This window comes from Anarrhichthys ocellatus, unplaced genomic scaffold (genome assembly GCF_004355925.1).
Source record: "Anarrhichthys ocellatus isolate YVR2014 unplaced genomic scaffold, GSC_Weel_1.0 scaffold12, whole genome shotgun sequence".
Classification (NCBI taxonomy): Eukaryota; Metazoa; Chordata; class Actinopteri; order Perciformes; family Anarhichadidae; genus Anarrhichthys; species Anarrhichthys ocellatus.
The window spans coordinates 105,841-123,024 of NW_022280042.1; the positions used below are offsets into that span (position 1 = coordinate 105,841).

Consider the following 17,184-nt stretch of genomic DNA (forward strand, 5'->3'; position numbering starts at 1 on the left):
GTGTGTGTGTGTGTGTGTGTGTGTGTGTGTGTGTGTGTGTGTGTGGTGAAGTGGATGAACTTTACTCAGCACGGTGGTTCTTTAATTACGTCAACAACTTAAAACCTAACAGGCAGCTGGATCCATGCCAAGCGTGTTAGAGAATGTTAGTAGTGGACTGCTTGTAGTTAAATGCCCTTCATCCCCATACATCATCTGAGGCTGGCTCCTGTGTGGTCGCACCAGGTTAAACAGTGCCCATCCACAGTGATGCCGACTAGCTAGTTACATGAAAGGAAAGCCTGTGTGAACTTTGCTGCAGTGAACATAGGGCTGAGGGAATGACTGAGGGAACATAGGACTGAGGGAACATAGGGTTGAGGGAACATAGGGTTGAGGGAACATAGGGCTGAGGGAACATAGGACTGAGGGAACATAGAGTTGAGGGAACATAAGACTGAGGGAACATGGGGTTGAGGGAACATAGGGTTGAGGGAACATAGGGCTGAGGGAACGACTGAGGGAACACAGGACTGAGGGAACATAGGGTTGAGGGAACGACTGAGGGAACATAGGGTCTCAACCCTAGGACTGAGGGAACATAGGGTTGAGGGAACATAGGTTTGAGGGAACATAAAACAGAGGAAACATAGGGTTGAGGGAATATATAGGCCTACATGTGCTCCTTTGTGACAAAGATTTTTTCAGATAACATTTTATTGTTTATCCAGCTCAGTAAGTAAAATAAATATTCTCAACCCAACTCTAAATTGCTGGTAGGTGTGAATATGAGTGTGAATGGTTTTCTGTCTCTCCGCGTCAGCCCTGTGATCGTCTGCCGACCTGTCCATGGTGTACCCTGTCTTCTCCCAATGTTGGGATCGGCTTCAGCCCCCCTCATGGATGGATATCCTCAAACCATAAAGAAGCACTTAATTCTTGAGTATATTTGAAAAATGGAAATTGTCAGATCGGAGATACACGGTTTTCACAAAGAACCACTGCCCCTGCAAACGTTGTGTTTTTCCAGATTAGAAGATTTGCATGCCACAAAAAGTTGCCTGATTTTGTTGTGTTTTGCCTCTGGTTTATTGGTGAGGTCTAAAACACCCTACAGAAACCATTGAATAACAACAAATTACTACTGTATGATGTTATTTTATTTAAGTATTGATCCATTCTAAAAGCAAAGTGTAATCAGTCAAACTGAATCATACCCATCATATCAGAAACTGATGACACTCGCTGCACCAGGTCTCATTTGAACAAGATAAATGGGTCCGTCTCATCATTTCTGTCATTCAATTAGCCAACCTAAAAACACCACAGACATGTCTTTCTATCTGTTCTATTTTAAACAGCCAGCGGATTGTGACTTTTGCTGTAGAGTACTCTGCCTGGGGAGAGAAGCAAGGAAAGGAGGTGGCTTGGCACAGGGCCTGGGCTTCACCACCACCCAGATACACACACACACACACACACACACACACACACACACACACACACACACGTCAATGCTTGGGAGAGCTCTTGGCTGGACTTGAAAAGCCTTCATTGACGTCTGGCTGCTGTGTACAATTTGCCTCCTCGTCTGGCTGCACACACACACACACACACACACACAAACCCATACATGTACACACTCTTGTCTGCAAGTCTGTGGGTGATCAGAGCCATTTATTAGACTGTGGGGAAAAAGACTGGATTGAATGAAATAACACACACACACAGCCCTCCCCTTCATCCGTCCACCCCCATGCTAAGTTAATTGCTTCCTCTTCTCCATCTCTCTCTTCTGTTCCTTTCACTAGCAACAGATTTTGTCTCAAGACTCCAGTTCATTTAAATCAGCCTTTATTTTGCACACATCATGTTCAATATTGTATATTTGAATCTGTCTCTTGTGAGTCCCCCAACCTTATAGAAGTGTATAGAACTGTATAGAAGGTGTAATAGTAGATTTCTGAAGTAAGTGTGTTAACAGCATTGTGTGGCTCAACTTCTCATTCTCAACATTCAACTTGTGCTGCATTCACATGGAAGCAAGCAAACCGGATATCATTTTCATGGACAAAATTAGGTGAGGCCGACAGATAATACTGGATCAGCATCAGTAGACGATTGCCATCCAAAGTTAAAATATTTTGACTTCATGCCGTCCTCCACCACAGAACTCACAAGCGGATGTTATGAGCTCCCTCACACAAGGAGGAAGTTGTTAAAGTTTGGAATAGATTATTAAGAGAAAGCTGCATTTTATAGCGACATGCCTTATTAGAATAATTACATAAAATGAATTATTGTTGATAATTACTTGTAAACTATACGACATCACCATAGCAACATATCATCATGCGTGTTGAGTTGGGTCCGTCTGATTCCAATTGAAGGCAGCATCACTCTGATCAAAACCCTTTGCTTCACAGCTCTGAAGGTTTCAATCTCTCTCTTAGACTCCAGACAGATGCAGGCGTCTCCATCTTGGTCCTACGACCAATCCTATCCCTACCTTGGCCAGATAACCACGCCCAGTGTCCACACAGCCAATCCCCTTTCGCCTGGTCGGTCGTCGCTCAGTGACTTGACGTCACGACTCACAGGTAACACACACAAGCATGTGCACAGAGAGCAACCAGAGAGAAGTGAGTAAATAAGTAGGTTGTAACCTCTGACCTTTGCCCTCTCTCAGGTCCCGACCTCACGGCCTTTGGCGACCCCAGGATGACCTTAGAACGACCTTTCACCTCCCTTCCCTCCTTGCCTGAGTCTCGTTTCTCCGACCCCCGGGTCCACTACCCTCCCACAGCGGCCGCCTTCACCTACACCCCCTCTCACAACGCCGTCTCTAACGGCGCCCTCGGCCTCGCCATGGCGACCACTCCAGCGGGGAGGTATCACACCTACCTGCCTCCGCCCTACCCGGCGAACACCCCCCACCAGGCTCAAAATGGGCCCTTCCAGTCCACCTCCTCGCCGTATCACCTGTACTACTCCACCGCCGCCGGCGCATACCAGTTCTCGATGATGGCCGGGGGAGGCGGCAGCAGTGACTCGCGCTCCCCGCCGAGGATCCTGCCGCCGTGCACCAACGCCTCCACAGGCTCCTCCCTCCTGCACCCCTCTTTGCCCAATCAGAATGAAGGAGTGGGTGTAGAGGTGGAGTCAAGCCACAGTAGCTCCCCAACAAACATGGCAGCTGCTGAAGCGGTCTGGAGACCTTACTGAACCCGGATAGGCGGTTTAAGGCGACCACCTGGTCATGTGGCGGCAGACAGCGGACATCACTAAACACAAACACATAAATCACTACTCTGTATGTGGCTCTCAGCTCCAGGCTATTGTTGTTTCTGTTTTGAAAAGGCTCAGTCATTTTCCAACACAGCTGGTCACTGTAGTGTTTATCAAACATTACTCAAACAGGAGGAAGTCATGCATTTCTTCAGGACTATTTTCAGCTGCAGATTAATCCACATTTGGTGCCCGAGTGATATTTTGTGGCAGCAGGACGTGTATCTGGGACCAAGTGAAGAGAAACTACAGTGTGTTCATGGTGATGAAGAAACGTGTCAGCCAGAGCAACAGTGAGTGTTTTAATGGAGCTCTATGGCTCAGAGGAAGAGGAGATAGCAGGTGTTTGATAAATGTTAAATGTCACCTGAGCACATGTCATATTTGGAAAAACAGCACCCAGTACTGAGCGTCATCACTTGACCAGGAGCCAGTGTAAAACTACTGACAAAACAAGCAGAATGACAGCAGTGAGTGGGCTTGTTTGGTCATATGAACCCAACATCCCGGTGTCACTGTCAGGACATAGAAAAGAACAGGAGAGAAGATGTAATAGGGACAGATACACAGAGAGAAGCAGGGTCAAAGTGCATGCAGCAGCACTGGACTGATCTCAGCTTCCTTTGTAAAATAACAAGACTTCATCCTCATAAATGTTGTTGGTGTTGTGTATTGATCATTTTGCTCATGCCTGTTTGTGTTTACCTTCATCTTTCCATCACTCTCTCTACCCCATGACTTCACCACTCCTCTCTGCTTCTTGGTTGACATTTTTTACAGAAAAACGGAGCCTATCATCTCCTGAAGAAATGAAAGAAACACGATCACGTCACTGACTGTGGGTGTTTTATGGCCCCTGAGGCAAATGTGGACAAAACCTATGACATGATTGACGAATCTTAACTTTACATTGGTTGAGCCAGTCCGTCGATTACATATTCATTACAGACGGCCCTCACCAGACTGGATTCTGAGATCAGATCAGATTTCTAGTGAGAAACCATTACAGCATGGAGTTTAGTCAAATGCTTTAATTTATTTTTGCAATACCATTTTAGTAGCATTTCATGTGTGTGTGTGTGTGTGTGTGTGTGTGTGTATGTCACATTTACCCATGATCCACTGTTGATGTGTACTGTATATAATCAGGGCTGTAAATGACACCTGCAGTTGATCATGTTTTCATCACCCCTTCCTCTCTCTCTTTGTCTCTCTCACACACACATAATTTTGTTTTGGCATCGTTGATGGTGCACATTTGGTTTTGAGTTACATAAACATTCTTGCAATGAAAATACAACTCTTGTCCTGTGTTACTGGTCGTCTGATGTGTTTTATCGATGATCTTTCTCTTTCTATAGAATTCACTCCTGCAAGTTGCCACCTGTATCTATGACAAACTATTCCCAAACACCGCACACACCCACACCCTCAGACACAAACATTTATCCTTTGCTATTCCTGAACCTGTAGGAATTTCAACAGGCAAACAGACAAGCCCTAGCTTGTCTGTTTAGACACATACACACAGAAGTTGCCAAATAAGGGTGAAGTGCAGCCAGGCAGTGAATACACAGTATGAAGAGATGATGTACTGCAGGAGAAGGACAAAGTGGTAGAGCGTTGTCCTTCAATCAGACATTCTTAAGACATTCGGCGGTTCGATCCCCGGCTCCGCTAGTCCATGTCGATGTGTACTTGGGTAAGACACTTAATTCCAAATTGCTCACGTAGCTGCTCACGGTGTATGAATGGGTGTGAATGTTAGATAGTCCTGATGGCACCTTGCATAGTAGCTCCTGTCATCAGTGTATGAATGGGTGTGAATGGGTATGAATGGGTGAATGACATGTAGTGTGAAAGTGCTTTGAGTGGTCAGAAGAAAAGCTAATGGCTGTACAAGTTCAATTACCAGTGTGAACTTGGTAATACCTCACAAACTCAGGTGACAAGCTCCACCGGCAGCAGTTGTGATGAACGTGTTTTGACCCTGTGGACGGCTTCACTACTTCAGGCAGCCTTGTCAGCAAGGAAAGTGAGAAAAGCCCAGGTTGATTTTCACAACTGCTCAGCATCTGGAAGTGAACTCCAGTATGCTCCAAACACATCCAAAGGCAAAAGTGTTTATAGGTTTTCTGATGGGCTGGACTTCATTGGAGAACAGCCTGCCATCACAGAGCGGAGTGATACTCAAAGAATTGTGCAAATGGAAATTACAGTCTCTCTTCGAAGACATTCTTGGTGCTTGAGAGAGACGTTCAAACACCGCCTACTTTCACACCTCCTCACAGCTGGCCAATTACTGCGAGACGTGGGAGAGAAGGTTGTCCGTTTCAGATAGTTAAAGTTAATGTGAGAAGCTTTTACCGCTAATTAAACAAGACCATCAGCAAGAAGATTGCTACTATCGTAGAGTCGCTTGTCATCTGTGTTATCGATGCAACCGCGTAAGATTCTGGTGAAATCAGATGAAATCACACAGCTCAGACTGCAGGGGGGCCTTTGACCTGCAGAGCTCCGGTGGGAGGTGGAGAGCTCGTAGCCCGGCAGCAGTGGCTCCTCCTCCGGCCAGGAGCAGAGCTGTGCCTCGCTGCCCCGCTGGGAGCCAACAACGACGCCACACTGCTCAATCACAATCAGCTTTATTGGCCAAGTATGCATACACATACAAGGAATTTGACTCCATTTGTTTTCATCTCTCTCAATGTATTTGCACAGAAATAACAGCTAGAAACAAAGACAACAAAGCTGCACAGACGAAGGTAATGAGTAGACAGGACTGTTATGTATACAAGTCGTGAAAAAATGTATGTGTATAAATAAGTAAAAAATGATAAAAGTACTGTATTTGAGATTCATAAAGACAAAATTCACATCCAGCTTCCTCATAGGATCAGTGACTCTATGGGGCTGTTATTAAAAATAAATAAAATAAATACAGCCTCGCCCTGCTTGTTAAGATAAAGGTCTGTTAACATACAGTCAGAGTTGGTTTGAAACACAACCATAGCTTCCTATTAGGATAGAGTTACTCTATGTGGCTCTTATTTTGAAAAATACAAGCAGACTTAATGTTCACCATGATAGATCTTCTAATTCAAGGCAGTTCCAGGTCTCTGTGAACTGCTTTGCGGTACAGTTCACTTGAACCAGAGAGTCATTCAGCCTGATGGACCGCTGACATCTAGTGGTCTAAATGCAGTCTGCTTCCACAGTGTATGTGGTCCCAAAAGAGGTTCACGTTCTACACTTCTTTTCTTCAAGGGGTCCCACAGTCGTCGGGACAATGGAAGTTGTAGGTGGTGTTACTGTTCAGGGGCACATGAGGTGGTAGGGGTCGCTGGGGTTCAATAGATGCCTGAGAGGGTTTCAAGGGTCCTTGATAGGTTCCAGGTTTCTACTTTTGACAAGTTTCCAGCAGAATCATTATTCCCACTGTGACAACAGATATAGAATACCAACAACTAATGCATAATGGACTAAATCTTATCATATGGGGGTTCATGCATGCCCAATTGGGGTTCGAGGACTTGACAACATTTTCAGAAGCCCTGAACAAAAATCACTATCAATTCAAAACTGACTCAGCGTTTTGAAGCTTAAAGCACTAGTTTTCTCTCCTCTACCTTACCAACAGATACAATAATTGATTTCTAACAGCAGCCATCATTTGACGCCTGACTGAGCTTCAGATGTGATTGATGACCCGCAGTAATGACAAACGAGGGACAAATTAACAAGGGACACAACATTTACATAATGTCCTATTAATCACTGTGACAGTGATTAAAATGGTGATGATGGAAATGAGAGTGGGTGGGGGGGGGGGGGGTATTTATATATTTATATTTGAGATGTAATACCAAACCAGTGGTGCAGTGGTTTAGTACATCCAAAGTGTGGCACACAATATCACAAACTTGTTATTGTTAGAAAAAACATTCAAATAATCCACTGCAATAATATGACAGTTTTTGCATGTAAGTTGTGTTTTTCCATTTAGGTGTAAAATAACATAGATGTCAATAGAAAAGTGAAATTACCTACAGTAATAATTGTTAGATATAAATAGCATACATAATATTATGTTTAGAGAAGTTTTAAGAGAAGCTTTGCTGTTAATGCATATTTATGTTCATTGATTTTTAGGATTAAATATGAATGAATAATTGAAATAATTAATTAATTACAAGTGATTAAGAGATACTTGAGAAAACGTTACTTAGCTTTTCATAGTAATTCTTAACACTAACAACATATTGTTTTATAGTAAACCAGACACACGATTCATTTGCATTTTCAATTACAATTCAACAACAATGTGATTTTTTGTCATGGTATTTTTTAATCAAGTCACTTGCGTGGTGAAAACTGCAAATGTCGTATTTTTCATTTGGAAAGTATTAGATTTTCCTCCTAAAAGCGGTGTACCGTTTTCCGTTTTTATTTATTCAAGCAAACGCACCACGCGAGGGAGACTTTACGTCAGCACGCTACGCGCCAAATTTGTACTGTACGGAAGACGCGACAAGAAAACAGCTGCGGTTCCGGTCTTCTAAACGTTTTGTCGTTCGGCTGTTTTTGAGAAACCTATCCTACTGAGGATGTCTCAACAGGAAGGCTATTCGCCCAGTTTCAAGCGACCGGCTGAAATCATGCGAATGAGGAGGAAGCGAACTCGTAGCGAGGCCAGTGTCTTCTCGAGCCCAAGCGGACGGGGCTCCACGGGCAGCCCCGGACAAAGCGACTCACTGCGGGCATGCGTTCGGCCTTTCTCCCCGGGGCCGCTTTTCAACAACCAGAACCGCTCCGGAGGTGGGATGAAGCGCAGAAACCCGTTCGCAAATATCGAGAACACTTTCAGCCCCAAAAAGAAATGTCTCATTTATAACGACGACAGGAATGCCGAAGCTGCGGACAAGATGAGGACATGGACAGGAGAGGAGGGAGACGAGGAGGTCATGTCAACAAAGACGTACTGTCATGGAGGTCTGCCTTTCAGTGCGAGGCTGGCAGAGGAACAGGAACACCAAGATATGTCCAGCAAGGTTGGTTTATAATAAATAAATACTACGACTTTACAACTAAATACACACAGTGAATTAACGGTACGTAGTGAGTCGGGACCAGACCGTGGTCCCATGTCCCTATAGTTCACGTGGCAAGTTAGACAGATGTGTCATTTTAATATTACTATAATATATTAATATTTATCTGTCCTCTCCTGCAGGAGTGTCTCACTTTCTCTGAAGATGACTCTCTGTTTGAAGAAGAGGAGGAAGATGTTAAAAGTCCACTGCTGAAGGTTTGTTGTTGTTGTTGTTGTTGTTGTTGTTGTTGTTGTTGTTGTCGTCATCATGTCCTTGTGTACACAGCCACTAGTGTTCAACATGTCCCCTCCCTCTCGCCTCCTCCCAGAGTCCCCAGGCCATTGCTCCGGCCTCCATAGCTCCTCCCATCTGCACAGAGTACCCAGCGGACTGGAGCCTGAAGACCCGCCTCCTCTTCACCTCCCCGCTCACCCTGTCATGGGCCGAGCACCCCAAAGCCCAGGAGGAGGCTTCAGGGCTCAGTCATCACTGCAGAGCTCAGTTCAGCACTCTGCCTCACAGTCTACAGGTAGATTATTACACATGACAGGACAGCAGCTGCTTTACAGTTTCATATTTTTAATACTGAATTTAAACCAACTAATAAACAATCATCTGTTGTTAAGTAGTATAGAACTATTAAGTAGCAATGCTACACTGAAATGCACTAAAACGAAGGGTGAATACAGGTATATTCAGACAGACAGTTTGAGTCAAATGTACATAGAAAGAAGTGTTTTGAGCCTCCCCATGTCCCTGCAGGATCCCAGTTCCTGCTCTGAGCTGCGGGTGGCCTTCCAGCAGAGTCTGGTGTACTGGCAGCACCCCTCCCTGCCCTGGATCCCTCTGTTCCCCAGGATCAACGCTGAGAGGAGCTTCACTGGGAGAAGCACCCCCTGGGCACAAGACCGAGCCCTGCAGCAGAGCCTCATGAGTGAATGGTGAGGCTGGACAGAGTAGATTAAGCCACTCTATTGAGGACTCTATTTTCCCATGTTTTTGTCTCTAATTGGGACTAAACATGCACAAAAACATCCAATTCAATGTCAGCCTTGTTTCTCTGATTGTGGTCTTCAGGTCAGTCAGTCTGTCGTCTCTCTACAGTCTATTGAAGGCCCGACTGTGTCCTTACTTCTATCTCTGCTCCCATCAGGTAGGTGTTGGTGGCGTTCAGGTTTTGGTTGTTTTTGGATCTAATTAGGTTCCTCAGGAGGGAGCCGAATGCATGGTGTCTTTCTTTGATACCACCACTGGGGGCTGTCCTAATAGACACCTTCACAGCAGCACACTGCAGTCAGTTCCCTTCATGTGATCGGTTCTCTTCTGTCAGTTCACAGTGTTGTTCAGGGCAGCCGGTCTCGGGGGCTCTAGCAGCATCACGGCCTTCATCTCTCCTACGACCAGGGGCCTCAGAGAGGCCATGAAGGCTGATGGTGAGTCCTCACAGCTACGAGTCACTAAATCCTACACTTTCAACTTCCTATCATCAGATAATTCAGTTAGACTGTATCATGAATGCATTTCATTGGGAGCTCATTCATCTTGTGTCCCTGTTTAGGTATAGAGTTCAGTCTCCCTCTAGTGGAGGAGAGGAGGAAGAGCAGGGAGCAACAGAACCTGAGCATGCAGCAGGGAGAGGAGGAAGAGCAGGAGTAAGTGTGCCGTCTCCTCTGTGATTGTATGGATGTGTGTGTGAAAATCATGTCTCAGGAGGATTACACTGACTGTATGGGATGAAGAAGAACATATGCCATGGGTCAAACCTAATTCATTGAACGGATGATTTTGCTGACATTGTGGATAATAACTTGAATTGTAGGTGTCCTGAGCTGAAAGAGGGCGAGGAGAGTCCGGCAGGTGACGAAGGAGAGACTGATGATGAAGACGGCAGCTTCTCCTGGCTGAAGGAGATGGGTGTCCAGGACAAAATCAAGAAGCCAGACAGCATCACCATGCAACTGTATCCTCCTGCTTCTCTGACACCGACCGTCAGCTGTCCTATTTGTGTTTCACACCACTTAACTAAACAAGCTTTGCTCAGGTTCACAAACACTATGTGTCCGATGCCATGTCACAACCAGTCAGAGCTCCTTGACCACTGGTGTAGTCGTAAGGAAGGTCCCACTGTGTCTCTGGACCACAAGCCGGAGTCTGTGGTGTGTGTGGAGGGACCGCACACCTTCACCCTCATCAACTTCCTCATCAGCTCTAAGGGTCTGGTGGCTGCAGCGGGCTCCCAGGCCGGGTTACCCCCAACACTCCTGGCTCCCAGCGCCTTCAGGGGAGCTACGATGCACACACTGAAGGTGTGAACACACACACACACACACACACACACGATGCACACACTGAAGGTGTGAATACACACACACAGTATACACACTGCTGTTGCTATGTCTGCATCTGTCTGTGTTTTTCAGGCCCGCAGTGTGAATGTGAAGAGCCAGGTTGGTTCGACCTACCAGAACATCAGCAGTCTGGAGATCACAGGTACCTCGGCTCGTGATCCGTTCTGCTATTTGAGGGCGTTGGAGTGTAGAATCTGTGGAGGCATTGTTCGATGTAACGTTGAACTAGTTTTCCCCTCCTTCCTTTAGGACCTATCCTCCCCTCCTCCCTCCACACCGTCACAACCCTCCTTCGGTCCGCACAGAAAGGGAACTTCTCAGCTGCTCTTTACAGTCACACACCTACCGCTGTCATGAACACACACACCACCAAGCAACAGGTAAGACAGCCATGTACTTCAATGAACAGATCAAACTTTATTAATAACTTCATGCACTACAGAAAAGAGCTAGTTAGCGTTAGCTGTTGGCAGCCGGTGGGCAGCACAGTCCTGCCTGACTAAATAACAGAGCTAACAGCTAATGTGCAGAGGTTCCATTGAGGTTCCATTGATTCGTCCAAGCTGTCCCGCCACAGAAAGCGGCATCAGCGTCGGATTAAAGAATGCCGGGTGTCTTTCTTAGTCCAGCTGTCTCTGTGTGTCTGCAGTGTCCTGGTGGGTCGGTGGACCTGTCTGCTTGTGGTCTCTATCCTGCTTCCCTCCAGCAGCTCCAGCAGCCCTCCAGCCTGGGCAAGACTGCTCTGACTCACATCAACATGAGCAACTACAGCTACATGTGGAAGAACTGATGGAGCGAAGTGTTCTCTAACAACGTAAGCGCGCTGCACTGCTGCTGTGGTGGCAACAAGGCTAAAAACCTGTTCCACTGTACCTTTAAGAGATGACCCTACCGGACACGTGGCGTTACACCAGTACTCCATTCAGTGGTTCTTTTTAAATGCTTATACAAACACGTTTCAAGCTGTGCTCTTGTAATGATCATACTGTTCTGAATTTGTTTTTAATATTGATAAATGCATCATTAGGGTGAAAATGTTTTTAATGACTGTTTTGTTTTATCAGATGAAAGTGCTGATGCACCGTCATGTTTGAGGTTGTAGTCGGAGACATGCGTAGACAAATGAATGCTTTCTCTGTTGTATTAAGGTCTGCTGACTTTCATTTCAGGTGTGTGTGTATGTGTGAGAGAGAGAACTGCACTTCCTCACTGATGACATATTTGTGCTGTAGATGAAGCAGTGATATTATAAATCGATTCATTTACACAGTCGGTGATTTCCTGCATTTGTCAGTGTAAACTGTAATTACAGGCTGGATTTTGTGTTTAACTTCTTCCTATTTGTCAGAAATAGTTTTTTCTTGGTTTTTAAAATGCGTCGCTGTGCTGACAGCAGACTTGTCCATGTTTGTGATTGGTTATATGCTGCAAGCCCCGCCCCTTCATGTCAGAAACCCTGGGCTGACTTATCGAGTTATTAATAACCAGCTTTTTGGGACGGCGGTAGTTCTGGTTAGTTAAACCAGATAAACTGATACACTGGGTATGTTGAACAGGCCCCTGATGTCTTTGGTTTACAAAATTGATATGTACAATATACAAAATAATGACACAAAATCAAAAATAACATAATATATTGTTGAGACTATCAAATGCGTGACTGCTGACGTGTGGCAAGAGCTTTGCATGGTTGAAGAGCAGAAAGGCGCAATACAAGTCCATTTAATATTTCAAACACAAATCATTGAAAACCCTGAAATCAGAAAACACAAAGATCAGCTTTCAAAACAAGTCTTGTTTCAACATGTGCGCTCCCTCAGATGTCCCTCAATTGTTGGTACGGTGGGGTCGGGTCCTAATTAACAATTGAGAGCAGCTTGTTGCATTTCCCCTCTTGGCCAATCAGGGTGGGATGCCAGCCTTTCTATCTTAAGAGAGGGGGGACCGGCACACTCAAGACACTTCATGTAGACCTCATTTTGTCAGGTAATGTAATTGGCTATCCTCTAACAATGTTACACATGTGTCGAAAGTGACATCTAGGTCTAAAAGAATTGAAAAAGCCCGCCAGCTGCTAGGAGAGAGTTTGTTAGCTTCAGGAGACAGTTTGTGTGCTCTGTAAAGCTCTTAAAGCTCTCGTAGACGTTATTAAGACGCATCAAACTTTAAAGTTGGGTTGAAACTACTTTCCCTAGAACTTGTGATAGTTTAGAAAAGCTCATTGTGAAGAACAGGATCAAGATTATGTTTCTTTATAAGAGGTTGGACTACGGCGTGTTTAGAGTGGATGAAATAGTTCTTATTGCTTATGAGCTATTAAAAATCTATAACATACTGGGCCCAAATGAGTCAACTTCTTTAGGAGATGTATTTAGTATATAATAAAGGCTGCATGGTTGATTTCATATGGGAAATGATCTGAAGTCTGGGAAGGGCAGCAGAGATGTATGTTAAAATCACCGAAAATGAGACATTTAGGCTTAACATTGAATTTTGTCATACTTTGATGTAAAATGAGAAAGTATTATTACGTAGTACAATTACAACTTGGGCCTTCTGTGTGCAGTCAGAGTATATAACCACAATCGTAAAAATGAAAAACTTAAAAAACAGGATAAAAGTCATTCATTGACTGGTAAAAGCCGGTGTTTAGCTAAGTGTTGGTGCCATGTTGGGATTTCCTGAAGGAGAGTACAGCACAGTACAAAGTGACTAAATGATGCAAGATTGATAAATACTTTACAGTCAGCAGACCTAACTTGGTAAAAATGTGCATCTTTTAGCAGGCTAATATGAAGTCAATGTGGATTAATTCAACAACTGATCCTGATCAAACATGTTTAAGAAAGAGGAGCAGCCGCAGCAGGCTGATGCCTCAGAAGAGATGTGACAACAGTGGAAGCTGTTGGCTTGATGCCAGCTATGCTGCTTAACAAAGATGGCTTCCCTTTCAGTCGGGTATTTTGCTACACTGTATGCTCAGTAAGACCGTCTATGTGTAACGCATAATCCATTCATTGAGACCAATAGAGGTTATACTTGGTACACTTAGCTTAAGTCACAACAGAAATAGCAAGGCACACACATGATAAAGCCTTTAAATGGTAGCCTGGCCTTCACAGTGCAGTATCTACCCAGCCACAAACAAATGTCATCTGCATTCACTGTCTCATTGAACATTCTGACAATGTTTTAAATGCATTATCAGTCAGTTTCTCAACATTAAAGGCAGAAAACTGGGGTTTCGCAACTATTTTCAGTGCTATGGCAGACCGAAAGCTTACATCAAATCCTTTGTTGGATGGTAGGGTCAAAATGCAGTTCAGGTCTTCTGGCTTAAAGTTCAGGGCTTTTTGGATTAACTTCCTGGAGAAGTGTAGTCTAGACATCCCCAGCAGTTTACCATCTACTTCTTTGAAAGTTACTCAGACGCTGTGGTGCCTCCGCGTGCCGGCATGGTTGGCAGACATGGTGGAGGCACCACGTAGCTAAGGGGTAAAAAGATAAAACACCTAAAATGAACTAAAAACAGTACCTGTATAAAATCTGATGAAGTAAGAAAATAATTAAAAGTGCGATTACCTTTTCCTCTTTTGGCGTGGACGAGATGGTGATCCGGAAGAGTGCAGGTAAGAAGCTCTCTGTGTGGCCATGTATTCCTGTGTAAATAAATTGCAACCAATAGAGGCTGAACTGTATTTCACAAGACGAGACGTAGAGTGAATGTCCTTCCTAACGGTGTCAAACTATGCCACAGACGGGCAAGAGTTTCAACACCAACAGGAAGTGATCACTGTCTTAGAAACACCTCCCTCTTCACCATACTCGCCTTCCTTTTACAATACTTTAAACAAAAAAATGTTGTCCGCTCCTTGGCAATCTCCATGCTCCGTCAGCAGTCCCATTCCGAAAACCTGCGAGCCTCTCCGGGCCCCTTGCTTCGACGTGGAGGGAGCAGGATTGGGAGTGAGGGCAGTAAAGCCATCCCCCATGGGTGCCTGGGTTACTCCTCCACCCGGGGAGCTGCCTTCACTTCACTCCCCGAAGTGCCAGCACCGGAGCCCACCTGTACTGGCCTCGCTTAGCCATTCCGTCCATGTTTGGATCCTTTACTCGGCTCCATGGCTCCGTCAAGGCCACCAGTAGGTTCTCAGTTGGGCATAGCAGTGGCTGCTGCTTAGCACACCCGTCCAAACCCTCCATGGTCAGCACCTTGGTTTCGTTAAGGACAGCTTTCTTTTCACAAATGCACAAGACTCAGCCAAATGGCAAAGCCTGCCAAAAATTGTTTCAGCTCATTGGTGTTCCTCTCCAAGGAAGTCTTTAGTAAAAGGCGAAAGACTTGTGCATTATTAAGAGAAACCAAAGTAAGTACAGCACTCTTGTCGACAGCAGCTGAAGACCCAGTTGTCCCAGTCAAAACGCTCACGGTAAGCCTGAGTTGACGTGCCCTGTTCCAAATCCAAAACAACACCCATTCCCTTACCCCTGCCCACATCATAATAAGGGTATTGTTCTCCATTGGCAAATGCATTTTCGTTCCGTACCTGTGCATAGTCAATTCTGTTTTGCCTTCTCATTTAAAGGAAGACACTATACCTGGACCTGGTGTCACCAAAGATATTCAGAAAGCCCTGCCGTATTTCACAGCGCCTTGAGAGACAATCTGGCCAATCTTACCAAATGATTCTGCCATATTACAATATGTTGATGACAGTCCCAGGGAGTGGAGGACTCAAAACCAAATGTGTTTTACATATGGATGACATAAACATTTTATGCACTGACCTTTATCTGTCAACAGGACGCTGGACTTGACTGACTGGTACGGACGGGCCTCTGGGTCAAAGCTCAACAGAAGCAAGACCCAAGCTCATTTTATGGACCATGGAAGGCAACTGAAACGACAGAACTCCCCCTGACTGTGACCCAGACTGATCAAAGAATACTTGGGATTAAATTTGATGGTGAAGGGGGAGGGAAAACAAATTGGCCAGACGTGGTAGGGAAGAGACTAGGTTACTGGACACGTAGAGGACTGACATTAGAAGGAAAGGCTTTAATCATCAAAGCTGTGATTTTACCTTTGCTTTTAGTTATCAGTTCTGTTTTTATCCCGCCTAGGAAAGTGCTTTTAGAGTTGGAACGAGCCATTTTTTATTTCCTGTGGGAACGACTGAGGAGAAGCGTAATGAAAAAAACAAAGCAAAAAGGAGTGCCGGACCTGCACCTGTTTTTAGGAAGCGGATACCCCGCTACACCTTACAGCCGTAACAGCCCCATCCAGAAACCCAAAGACTGCAGCAATGACACGGTTCTGGGTGGGGTCTTACCTCAGAACATTGAAGCTTTTACCCAAAGATCTTAACTGCCACCAGCCTATGCTTTTATCCAGACATTTTTATGGAATTTTAAACTTGAGCAGGAGGATTTAAAAACATTAACTAACCACGCTGTCTGATTTCTGTTGTGCAGGAGCGGGAACCAGTGAGTCCAGTGCGTGGGCTCGCATCTGGCGAGCCCTCAACATTTTGGCGCAACGTGAACCATCCCGCTCATGAGATCCTCCCAGTAAGGTCCTTAATGCACTTCCGGGGCATGCCGGCGCACTCTACCTGCCCCCGACCAGGTTGTGGCGCGCCTGAGTCAGTGAGGCACCTGCTCTGGGAGCAGGTGCCTCACCTCATGGCCGGCTCCTTGAAATTCCCGTACTTGCCAGAAAGGGAGATCCTGACAGCACAGCGAGTGCTGTATGGGGTGAGCCAGAACACACACATTACAGCAAGTGACTTCGCCAAACAGTGGCTCACCCTAGCCGCCATTACAGACGCAATATGGACCTCCAGAAACTTGCTGGCAAGGAGGCACATGCAGATCCCCCCCCGTGGCTGTGATCCGACTGGTCGCAGCAACGGTTCAAACGGCCGGAGCTGCAGGCGGCAGGTTAAGGACGCAGCCACAAAGAAGAATCGCCTCTGTGCCCATTTGGACGAAGCAGCCGGAGCCACACGTGCAAAGGTCATGTGGGACAACTTTTGAAGACATCATCATCATCATCACTGCACAGTTCTTGGTTCAGCTTCAGCTGAAGTTGAGCGTTGTGTGAAGATACGGGTCCATCTCACGGAGAGCAGCCATCAGCACCGAGCAGGCTTCGGACCCCTTTCTTCCCACCGTGTCCATCACGCCTCGTGCTTTATCTGCTCTATCTTTTGTTCTGGCCGACTGCATCTCAGCGTCTGTCATCACTCCGTGCTCAAGAAGTTTATCCAGCAGCTTGTTCAGGACAGGATCAGACACTCTGTCGACAAGCAGAGTCCGCACGAAGAGCAGCTTCTGTTCTGCTCTTGGACCTGAAAGATTACCAAGAAAAGAAAATACTAATATGTGTTATATAATCAACAAACAGACAATATTGTAAAGTTCAAAAGAAATAAAAAGTCTGTTTTGGATTGCTACAGCAAGCTATTAGTCTACTT

The 17,184-nt window shown here is 45.4% G+C and overlaps 2 protein-coding genes, 1 non-coding gene and 1 pseudogene across 8 annotated transcripts in view; 3 read left to right on the forward strand and 1 right to left on the reverse strand.

Annotated features, from left to right (window-relative positions):
• Positions 1-5,043, forward strand: part of runx1 (RUNX family transcription factor 1) — a 53,856-nt gene extending 48,813 nt beyond the window's left edge. For all 6 annotated transcript variants that reach the window (XM_031851837.1, XM_031851838.1, XM_031851841.1 and 3 more), the window contains 2 exons: positions 2,433-2,579; positions 2,669-5,043. In XM_031851837.1, the coding sequence (XP_031707697.1) occupies positions 2,433-2,579; positions 2,669-3,204 (683 nt within the window). In that variant the 3' untranslated portion in view covers positions 3,205-5,043. The remainder of the gene's footprint in view (positions 1-2,432; positions 2,580-2,668) is intronic.
• Positions 5,044-7,796: 2,753 nt separating this feature from the next.
• Positions 7,797-11,970, forward strand: donson (DNA replication fork stabilization factor DONSON). The gene is made up of 12 exons (XM_031852108.1): positions 7,797-8,315; positions 8,498-8,572; positions 8,686-8,886; positions 9,120-9,298; positions 9,435-9,510; positions 9,688-9,790; positions 9,916-10,009; positions 10,177-10,317; positions 10,465-10,663; positions 10,778-10,847; positions 10,955-11,085; positions 11,355-11,970. The coding sequence occupies exons 1-12, from the start codon at positions 7,872-7,874 to the stop codon at positions 11,493-11,495; spliced, it is 1,854 nt and encodes a 617-aa protein (XP_031707968.1). The 5' UTR covers positions 7,797-7,871; the 3' UTR covers positions 11,496-11,970.
• Positions 11,971-14,961: 2,991 nt separating this feature from the next.
• On the reverse strand, positions 14,962-15,076 carry LOC116386324 (U5 spliceosomal RNA). Its single transcript, XR_004212956.1, has one exon. It is a non-coding gene; the product is annotated as a U5 spliceosomal RNA (small nuclear RNA).
• A 333-nt stretch (positions 15,077-15,409) lies between these two features.
• Positions 15,410-16,811, forward strand: LOC116386122 (uncharacterized; annotated as a pseudogene).
• Positions 16,812-17,184: the final 373 nt, after the last annotated feature.

Bases quoted from the DNA above. Each gene is read 5' to 3' on its own strand.
- donson (XM_031852108.1), top strand. From the start codon at position 7,872: ATGTCTCAACAGGAAGGCTATTCGCCCAGTTTCAAGCGACCGGCTGAA. The intron at 8,573-8,685 runs GTTTGTTGTTGT...GCCTCCTCCCAG, and splicing joins TTAAAAGTCCACTGCTGAAG to AGTCCCCAGGCCATTGCTCC. The intron at 10,848-10,954 runs GTACCTCGGCTC...TCCTTCCTTTAG, and splicing joins CAGCAGTCTGGAGATCACAG to GACCTATCCTCCCCTCCTCC.